At 37.4% G+C, this 11296-nt stretch overlaps 1 protein-coding gene across 1 annotated transcript in view; it reads right to left on the reverse strand.

Moving 5' to 3' along the window:
* The window catches only part of LOC147233498 (carboxy-terminal domain RNA polymerase II polypeptide A small phosphatase 1-like), a 14361-nt gene extending 3530 nt beyond the window's left edge, over window positions 1-10831 (reverse strand). Inside the window, exons 1-6 of the mRNA XM_086148352.1 lie at window positions 9958-10831; window positions 3105-3253; window positions 2867-2962; window positions 2340-2396; window positions 1708-1800; window positions 281-466 (exon numbers count right to left, since the gene is read on the reverse strand). Of these exons, the coding sequence (XP_086004478.1) occupies window positions 281-466; window positions 1708-1800; window positions 2340-2396; window positions 2867-2962; window positions 3105-3253; window positions 9958-10030 (654 nt within the window). The 5' untranslated portion in view covers window positions 10031-10831. The remainder of the gene's footprint in view (window positions 1-280; window positions 467-1707; window positions 1801-2339; window positions 2397-2866; window positions 2963-3104; window positions 3254-9957) is intronic.
* Between the last annotated feature and the right edge of the window lie 465 nt (window positions 10832-11296).

Raw genomic sequence — 11296 nt, forward strand, 5'->3', positions numbered from 1 at the left:
CATTTACTGGAGACAAATAGAACAGTAAAATCAGTTACCAATATTTTAACTGTGAATGAAATTATTAAGTATCATAGATAATAATCAATGTATGGATATCCTCTGACTAAATTCTAGATGGTTCAGTGTATCATGTCCAAGTCCAAGTAAACACTGGCCTGAGTAAGAGACCAGTTAATAAAACTGAGGATGGAAGAAAACCCAAGGTTTGATTATCTTTTGATGAGTGTCGTATTGAAAAACATGGCAATGGCAAATGTTAATGTCCGGAAGTACTTACGGCGTTGTCGGGGTGAAAGAAGTAGGAGGCAGGGGAGTTATCCACAATGATGACCTTGTTGAGATCACGACCTAGGCGACTCAGATCCTTGACATAGTTTCCTCGGTGGAAGACACATGACTCTCTGAACAGACGACAGCGAAAAGCCCCCCACTTGTCGAGAAGATCAGAGACGGGGTCAGCATACTGAAATGGAAAAATAAGGGAACCTGACATTGGAAACGTATTTTCACAGATATTTCACTCTTCAAATGGTCCTTTGTTACATAGTGTTCAAGCCAATTCATTTAGAAATAATGCTTGAATATTAAACCTATGAAAAAAAAAAAAGAATCTATAAAAACTATGGGTGTCTTTGCCATAGCTCAATATTTTGTATTGGATCTTGGAAGTGTTACAGTACAAGTTACGAGTTATGGAAATCTCAGCACACAGAAATATGACAATTCAGGATAAGATGTTCAGTGATATCTCGCAGGTCATTTTTGTAGTGATGTTCATCATGTTGTGTGCTGTTAATCTCTCCATATGATGATTTCACTATCACTGTCTTATCCGACTCTAAATAAAATACTATTACAGAATGTAATTGTGCCAGGTAATTACTATGGCAATTAAGAACATGTTCTAAATATAGTTAATTTTTTGCTTTTCAGGATTTTTTTTGTCTTTTTCACCCTCCTCTTACACACTCATGCCATGTTATTCACTGGCTGTGTTTCCTTTGCAGTTTCTGCTGCTCTCACTTAAGTGGGCCTTACGTGTATATTTAACTAATAATTCCATTAATTAACCACAGAAAAAAAAGATTGAACAATGAAATGATTTACAAGAATGAATTTCATGTTAATTAAACTATTCAAAATATTTGTGACAATAATGTTACATTTCTATTTGAGATTGATGGGATCCATATAAGCATGCATGGAAACATTTTCCTCCAGGACAACACTAAATTTTCCTTAATATAGTTCACTTCTTACTTTTTTCATATAAGCTTTATTATTGCATATCAAGCTTTTGTAATTGCCCCCAAGGGACAAATCAAGATTTTGTATTTGAATTTGGTTGCTGTATGCCAGGGAACAGCACTTTGAGAACTTTAGACAGGCAGCCCAGTCCCCACACCCTAAGTACAGCCCCTTTTATGGCCATGAGCTGAGCCCTTCTGTTAAAAAATCTTTCAATAGCGTAAAATTTCCCAATTTTAACTCAAAATCAACATAGCCGCCGGTGGTCATATTTATGCATAAAATAGGTCTAACGATATTTTGATCAGAAGACATCATAACTATGAAGGAAAGGTAAACCACTGAATCGCTTCTACTCTGAATCTTTGTTTACATATGCTGTATTTTAAATGTGACATTGTTGATGCATTGACGGCTAGTTTTTGTTTGTGTACATGCTCAGTAAAGAGATTTCACCTTGGCTAAACTGGCAGTGAACAGTACGCATTCAAACAGCTCTCCCATCCTCTTCAGGAACTCATCCACATGGGGACGCTTCAGCACATACACCTGTAATACACACAAACATTTTAACCACAGTATTTTGTAGATTCTAAAAGTCATGTTTTTCGAGGCCCAATGACATTTTCTCTTGCTTCAAATTACAAACTACAGCGCAGGTTTTCTGTACTTTCTTAGTCTTCGTGGTTTTACATTTACATCTGAATTAAATAATTAGACAAGACAAAACAATTGCCATTTCCCTGCAAAACTTAAGGTCACCTTATGCTATAAACATTTAGCTCCAAGTGTATCTAGGAGTTACTTTCTTCTTTATGTGCTGGATGTTGCTTAGGGCAACGTTCCTGAAACAAGTCATCCGGAACAGGCTGTGTTTGTCTGAACAAACCTATCCTGGATTACTTGAATCAGGCCCAGACCCCTGGTATGTCATCTCCACGAAGCTTCAGATTCCTTTAATCCTGGCAATGCTGTGTGCACATCGCAATTTTAACTTGAGTGTCTTGCTAGCACTCAGCTGAAAGGACGATGAAGTGCAGTCACATTAGAGTAAAGCACATAACATGTGATCAATAACATAGCAGTACCTGGTGTACTGTTCCATCTATTTCCACAGGAATGATGAAATCTGCATTGTTCACAGGCTGTTGAAAGAAGGGGTAGAGAATTTAAAAAGAAATTAACAAAACCAAACAGTCATAATCAAATACAACACTTGTGTAATAAAACATTTACATTCAGGGTTACTGCAGGACAGACAGGCACAGGTAGAGAAAAACAGTCTCCAGTGTGTGTACAAGAAGGAACAGCAGTTTATTTGGGCTTTAGGCACCAGCTAGTTTGGGTTTGGCACTTGCCAGCACTGACAGAAATGTCACTCAGAGCCAACAACAACTAGATGGAAGAGAAAAACAGAAAAACAGACTTTACAGTCTTACTATTACACAGAACTATCTTATGATGTGATGTGATCACAAAGGACAACTATGTGCTACATTGCCGTAAGGATTTCTTTAAGATCCATAGTAAATTTTGGAAATGAAAGAGAACACTTGTAACAGTAGATAAAGACAACATTACACAGCCGCTTGTGCTCGAGAGAGATACTGCTTACCTTAAAAGAGCTGTGAACTAACGTCTCATCCAGATCTATAACAACACAGACTTTTCCCGAGTCTTTCGACTTCACTGGGGGAAGCAGTGGTTTTACCTGGAAACAACAAATAAACATTACCAGCCATTTTATAAGATTTAAAGAAAAATAGATTTAAAAAAAAAAAAGGTCCTTATTGTGACATCGTTGCTAAAACAAGACCAAAAAGTGAAGCAAATCTATTCATGGGTCAACACACCTTACAGACTGTTCCATTCTCTTCAACCAGCAGTGGGGCATTATTGTTGACTGGTGGAGGTTCAGGCTGGTCCCTACACAGGCAGCAGGAGAAAATGGAGAAGATGCCCCCACTCCGTGGCTTCTTAGAGGACAGAGAGGGTGAAGATCCTAAGCAAAAGAAAAACAAAGTTAGTCATGAATGTCCATGTTTGTGATTCCATCTATGTATGACAGATCACAACTCTTAGTATTCTAGGAGAGCATCTAATGAGCTTATTCCACTGCTGAAATGCCTTATCTATTACAATGAATAAAACTCCTTGTATCTGCTAAAATAGAACTTTGTCTGCTAAAAGCTGACAATAAACTCAACATGGAAAAGCAAGTGTACATGTTTACCATGGAAATACATGTTTGATGTGAATGAACATGTAAATCCCAGAATGAGCAAAGCAAACGACACTGATCACAAAACAGCCCTTTTCTGTCCAGGTCCTGCCTTTTTTTTGTTTTTGTTTTTTTCCAATTTAAAAGTTAATACACTTGAGCCTTTCAACAGTTTGGTGACAAACAGCTAGATACTTAGAACCTGTACTTTGAGCAGCTACTTTGAGGAGTTAAAATATTTAAAAGATTTGAGGGAAAAAAAACAAACAGAACAAAATAAGAAAGCAGCCACGACTGTATTGCACTCTTAATTCATGTTGAGTATAAAGAAACTGATCTTGTCATTAAGTGTATGAAAACTGTAAAAAGATATCTTGGAACACTCTTCATACTTCTGTCATATGCACAATCCTGGAGGCCCACGTGTCTGCCCGGGGCGCTTGCATAACCTTCCCACTGATGTCAATAAGAAACAGACTATATCGCCACCAATGAACATTTTGACTTTAAATACACTTTGTATAACCTTTCACTGCCAAGCGATTTGTTCAAACACTGTTTTTTAGAGACCTGGATCAGAATTATGCAGATTTATTGTGTAATGTTTCACACATTCAAGAATTTCATTTTTAAGCAGTTCCTTAGATGTCACTTCTTTCATTTTAGCAATCTGGGGGGAAAAATTGTACGTAGCAACTAGAAAACCTCACGATGGAAACGAACCTCATGTTGGACTGATTTCCATAAACATACTACTGCTGAAATAATTATAATGCATATATTTGCGGTATGGAAGCAATTTGAAAACTGAAAATGGCCAGCGTAATCCTGATTTCACACATATTTTCAGGTACACTAACATTACAATTTATGTATTTGCATTATTCATTGGTTCTGGAGAGTGACTGCAGTCTTGCAACTCCATCTTCAAGTGTTTCAAACATTCACTCACACTGAACAAAGGTTCTGTTTCTGTCACAAGATTGTTGCAACACAGAAGGTGACACTATAATCATTTTATCTTGTTTTAGTTTACATTGTGAAAGATACATCATTGGAAGGAAAAAATTGAAAAGAAAACATGATTCATTTTCCACCTCAGTTTGGACAAGAACCAAACTATCCATTTAATGTTAGAGCATGCCAACTGATCTAATCCAGGTGCCATCTGACAGGATAAGCATTTAGATTTAATGTAGAAAGGGCCCAGCAGAGGGTCCCCCTTAAAGTTTATTTCAGATCTTTCTAAAAACCCCTTAATATCGCAACTCCTTTGTGTTACATTGTATTTAACTGCAAAAAACAGCCAAAGTGACATCATGCATTAAGATTTTAGATTTGTCTAGATAACAAAGCTGAACCTATAACACTCCCAAGCATATCCCAATTGTGACTCAAGAAAAAAATTACATTGAAATGGGAATAAGTATGCTTATCAATTTTTAAAACTGAAGAAAGATGTATGTTTAGTGTCTTAACTCTGTGAGCACGTCTGCCATATCACGAACCAGTGCCTCAGACAATGCGCCTACACATCCAATCAAAGTGAGAGCTAGCTGGGATTCTGATGGCAGTCAAAGAAAACCAGGGGGAACTAAAATGCAACATGTGTCACAGGGCAACAATCGCATGTAAGTCATTGTTTGGTAAGTATAGCAAGTTACATCATGGCCATTGTCTCACTTGGGAAAGACACCAAGCATGTCTAATGAGGCCTTGTCACAGCTGCACCAGAAAAAAAAAAAACAAGCAAAGTTACAAAATCCATTTTCTTACTTGAAATACATGTTAACCCTGTTTACCCCACCATTCACTATTAGCATAAGATGACTACTTTTAAGACAAAATTAACAAAAAATGTCTTCAAATGTGCTCATTCTAGCTTTTTTTAGCCCCTGTTGTGAACTAAATAATGAAAACGATTTTGCTAATTGACTTACTTAGATGATAATCGAAAAATAATAAACCTCAGAGGCTAAAGTAAAGTGGGTGGACAGTTTGGAAGAATGCAAGTGGTGAGAGGCAAAAAATGTGAAATGTTTCATGAATATTTTTCACAGTTATTCCCAGTGAATCAAAACTGTTTCCTCTTGGAAGGTCAGCAGCTTAATAAGCTGACCTTTATGATTTTAACCTCTGTCGTTCCTGCCCGTCCCACGTTGTGATGTCAGAACTACTCAAGAGTCCCACTAATCATAAATGAACCCTCCTCCTCACTTTTTTGTCTTTGTTTCTGTCTTTCTCTGCAACATTCTCTTTCTGTCTGGACGTGATCGCATTACCAACACACAAACTTCTGTTGTTGCCTCTTTCATTTTCTCCCTTTTCCCTCCTACTCCAATTTGTGGATTCAGACCCCGTCTGACCCTCCAGTGGCCTCTGCTGTTTTGGCCTCTGCTCAGCAAGGGCCAAAACAGGAAGAGGAAACAGGCGGGTATCAATGGAGGAAGCTGCTTGTTTTAGTGTGGTAGGAGAATGCCTGCCATATGATTATCCACGCAGTTTCTCCTCACACTCAGTTTTGTCAGGATTTAATTTCTTCTCAGGAGTTTGCATGCCATCACATTTTAAATGGTGTGGAAAGTTCAAAAGCGTATCAATTTTTGATGCCCTGTTTATCACTACTGACACTCTAAGCAAATACTTGCCCATTAGCAATAGAAAATATAACTGCGAAAACAACCTGAACTATCAAATACAGCTTTACGGCTCCAAATGTTTTCGTTGCCATTAATTTCACATTACTGGGACACGTGATTTCCTGATTCAAATATTATCCGTGCAAGGCATTGTCAGGTCCACAATTCGCTCTGACTGAAGTACTCACTAGTAATTATTCTTTGAATGTTTTTCAACATTCCTGCCTTAAAAACAGGGAGTATGATGATACTATGAAGTCAGCTAGGACAGATTTTGATCCAAATATCTTAAAACATCACACTTTTATCAATGTGGGAAGTAGCTGAATCCCCAGTGCCTGCTGTTGGCAATGACAAAATTTACCCCGATCAATGGGTCATCTTCAGCAATTCTTTGTTAAAAAGCTTGAGAAAGCAATAGGACATTAAAACCCTTGAATGAAATGGACTATAGTTCTAATATAGCAAATATAGCCAGTGTGAATGAACAAAGAAATAAAATACAAATTTAAAAATAAGAAAGAAAATCCAAAATTCTGAACTCTTTCTTGCAGGTTTCAATCAAGCTATCTTAATTACATGGTCAAATTCTTAAGTATGCAAGAATCAATTCCAACATTGTACTCAACGAAAGTAAACATTTTTGGTCACTTTTTGCGCTGGGTGACATTGAGTCAAATGAACAGCATGATAGTTATGCCAAAAATTCCAAGTTAGTGATAATTTAAGAGTGAGGTTAGTGGTTATTTTTTTCTTAAAGCAGAATTCACAATTTATTTTGAAAACATTTTGAAAAATGAAAAAAAATTGACACAGCATCACCAATCTGATGTTAGAATGCACAATTTGAATAAATGCTCATTTTCTAGCAATTAATTACTAATGCATTGCCTGTGTTCAAGTTACTTCATGCCAAATAGCTGACCATTTCTTGACATTTATTTTTAAATCCCCATGAGTTTGGAAACAATTAATAATACAACAATTTTCTAGTGATGTCACTCGTTAAATAATTGAAATCAACAGCAATGATGTCTTATATTCAGCAAACACTGTATACTTGCCAAAGGTTTAGCCTTTTGCAGAGGACTGGTATGCTTTTCATGACATCACGCATTGGCAGTTGAGCCTTTGTAACATCGCTGACATTTTTTTACAGACTAATGGGCAAAATTCTGTGATAATTTTGGAAATGAACTGCAAGCAAACTGCGATATGCTGACCTATTCAAAGACCTCCGGGTAAATGACATATGCAGCTTAAAAATGGTTTGAGACAATGACATATTCATTTAGCTTTCACAACTCCCAGTAAAATTATCTTAGATAGAACAACACTGGATGGCTAGTTTGCTTGAATCTCTCAGTTTAAAAAAAACACTTGTGGAAAGAAAGCAGCTGGCTTAAGACCAAAAAAAAAGTAGAACGAAGATGCCTGAAATGCCACCAAGAGCTGGTGTGCCAATCAAAGACGCATAAACAGAAACTAAATTGACCAAGTAGTCTCTTGTGACCTCACAATGTGCTCCCTACGTATATTCCTACTTCCGTCGTCCACTGAAATCTGACCTTCACATTCCTCCAAGACAATTGTCATGGCTGATCACAGAGAGACATGTTACATCATTAAAAAACAAACACATTACTTACAATTAAAACTTTGTTCGTTCTAAAAGTGATGTGGTAGCAAAGTATGGCTATTTGCACAGGCTGTTTGATTTGACTCTAGCAGTCTAATGATAAACATCAACTTGCATTTGTGCAATCTATCTTGTTTATTTCTTTTTTTTTTAAGTTCAACATGGAACATTCGTTTTGATCAAGGTTCTCAACATTACACTGCAGTCATAACAATGTGAAGAACTATGTTGGTCAGTTTTCTCAGCCTCTGAAACTTACATTGTGAACTATGGCTCTCTGAAATTTAACTCTAAAGATGATCTAGTTTAAAGCACAGAACATTCTATAAATACAAAAGTTAGAGTATCAAAACTTCAAAAAGAGTAGCCGGAATTGTTCCCTGAAAAATCATTGATTACAAATTAGGTAGTTGGAATTTCAATCCACGTCTTATTGATTCCTGATTTCTTTAATGTTACAGTATGAATGGCAAAATTGAAACAAATATCAGATATACTGCAGATATCTGTTTGCTCTCAAGTCTCATTGTGATACAAACTTCAGACCCACAGATACAAACATTTCTGCCAAGTGACCTTTTGTCCTGACATCAAAGACTAAAGAATACTCCTTAATTTGGAAACAATGTAAACTTATGCATTAGATTATAAGTCATAAATCTGATGTGAATGCAACCAATGATGTAGACTTGAATAAGGAACCTATCTTATCCTAAACCTACGATAGTAAAATAAAACCTGAATGCTATCAAAGTACTTAAGACTGAGACTATTCCAAACTGTGATTCATTGAGAGCCCGACATTCAAACTTTCATCGCTTGCGGGGATAGCATAGAGTGAAAAATAATCATGGAAACATAAAAAGTAGACGCACAAAAAGTTAGGTAATTGCTATATGAAATTAAAGTTATGTTACCATATTCAGATATATTTCTTGAGGCAAATAAAGTAAATAAAGGATTTGACACTGTTATGTCAAATTAGACTACTAAAAAATACAAGAGCAAATACAGTTCAAACCAAATCACTGCTACATAAATTGTAAACTGTGTGAATGTGTGTACAGTTGCTTTTCAAGTAATATGTTAACATATTTATAGATATAAAAATCTATGTATATATATATATATATATATATATATCAACAGGACAGAATGTGGGGTTTGGCCTTGCTCAGGGCAACTGGCAGAATTTTTCTCTGGGATGATGACTGATAGGTCACCTGATTATTCAGTAACCTGCATTTACACTACATGCTGTTATCTCCTGTATTTGTCACAGTCCCAGAGATTCATGGTCCTGTCAGTGAAAGGCTCTCTGTCCCTCAGTAAAATATATACAATGATCAGGATTATAACGGTCGAAAGGAATTACGATGTTGTTCTCCTATGCTTTTATTACTAAAATAAAGCTTCTATTTGACGTCCTGTCAGCATTGTATATCTATATTTCATTTTTAAGTTACTTTTGCGGTGATGGACGATATCAAGTATATGAACTCAAATAGTATTTTCTGAAGTACTAGTACTGCAATTTTTCAATTTAGCACTACTTGAATCAAGATATACAATATATAGTAGACCCTCTGCTGCACTCCATTCATCTGTTTACTTTTCAGATTTTACACTACATCGATTGGCATGATTTGATTTTCTCTGAAATTTACTGTTTACAGTTAAGGTACACTTATGTGATACTATAATTTAGAACCCCAATCATCACAAAGATGGCCCACATTGATTAACTCCAACATAAAAAAACACGTTTCATATTATTGCTTTTAATATCATGAGTGCATTTCCACGGTAATGCATGTATAATATTACTAAAAATACTTTCAGATCTGGACTATTACTTTGCAGCATAAATACAGTGTGAAATGTGCGGGCAGTGTTGATGCGGCCTGGTGCGTCATTTCCTTGACTTTCATCACAGACCAAAGGCCCGCAGCCACAATCTTTCTACAGAGCGGTCGAACGGTGACAGTTTACTTTAGTGCTGAAAACTTGTTTCTGCTCCATTTTCACGCTGAAGAAAAGTACCCGGGTGGATTGTTAAGTTTTGTCCGGGTTAAGATGAGAAGATAAAACCCCTACAGTTGAAGATTGGGAAATCGAAGTCAAGAGAATTGTGACACGAAACTTCCCCCGCTTCTTTGTATATGAGTACAGAATCGATGCGGCACCGAAATAAAAAGAAAACTCACCCCTCTCTCCCGCGGCTTTATTTCCCTCTTCATCCCGGCTGACTTGAGTGATTATTGAGGACGGACTGTCCATCACATCCAGGTCTGGTCCAGAGTGCTGACCTCACACTTTAAAGTTAGAGATTGTCCGCCGACTCTGCGCTGCATTAAACCAACTTAACATGCAGGACCGCAACGGAGGCGCACCAGGAAAACTTGCAACAATTGGCCTAAAGCTCGCCCATTACACGTCGGTCGGTGTCGTAGGCTGAGATACTTTCTAAAGTTAGACGTCTGAAACTTGCAAACCATTTGACAAGGAGCTGGCAACTTTGATTCAATATGGTGCTCGACTCCACTCGCAATTTCAAGATACAAACATGGAGGTTTCAAGGCTTCCCATTTCACTTAAAGTGGCGCAGTGAGGGAATGGTAGTGCGCAGCGTTCCCTCTCCCAGCGTCTGCAAGTTTCACGACGATCCCTTGAGGTGACTTGAAATAAAGTTACTCAAAGCTAAACGTAGTTAGCCGAACTAGCAAACCGAACTTCAACGGACGTGACTTTCGTCAAAATCGCACTAATATACAGTTCCAATACAAATTACGGCGCGCTCAACGCTTACAACAAATAGCAATTTAGTTTTAAACCGAAGTTTCCGTACTGCTTCGATAAACAAGAAGTAACGCTCGCTTGCTTGCTATCGCAGAAACTTAATGGCAGAGCCTAATATTTACCGACGAATAAATACTGCGTTGTCGGGAGTAAAAAAAGAAAAAACTGAACCGCAACAAGAACGACCTTGCGAGTTGTTTTATACTTATTTGCCGGAGTCTTTGAATCAAGTTATGAGAGCGGGTTTTGGCGAGGAGCGCCGTTTGTAAAACTTTTCGTGGGAGTTGCCGCAAAGAAACGCCCAGTTCGGGTTCCCTTGAAACTGCTTGGGGCCGGGGAGCGTCGCAAAAGTGCCCGCTCTAGAGCAGTGGACGGGATTCTGTGCGCTGTGCTGTGTTGCAGCTCTTTATTCCCAAATACTGGCACACAGTGGTTGAGTATTTGCACAAGTTTAAAAAAAAATCTGCATATACAGCACTTGGACACCGATTTCAATATTCTTCTGCTACATACAGCAAAAATAACAACATCACCTGTGAGGCATATTCTGGTTTTTATTCAGTAGTGTACTCTTAATATTTATTTCTGAGTTTAAAGGTTCTACATACCAAAAGTGACTGGACAAAAACAAGTTACGTGTAACAGCTGTGCATGTTGGGATGTAAAATTACTCACATCAGCTTGAAAAATTGTGACAGTGAAATGCTTCATTCATCTGTTGTGCTATAAAAGTGAATACAAGTGATA

The sequence above is a fragment of the Fistularia commersonii genome, chromosome 6 (assembly GCF_037954325.1).
Source record: "Fistularia commersonii isolate RoL2024-O1a breed Wild chromosome 6, RoL_Fcom_v1.0, whole genome shotgun sequence".
NCBI classification, from domain to species: Eukaryota; Metazoa; Chordata; class Actinopteri; order Syngnathiformes; family Fistulariidae; genus Fistularia; species Fistularia commersonii.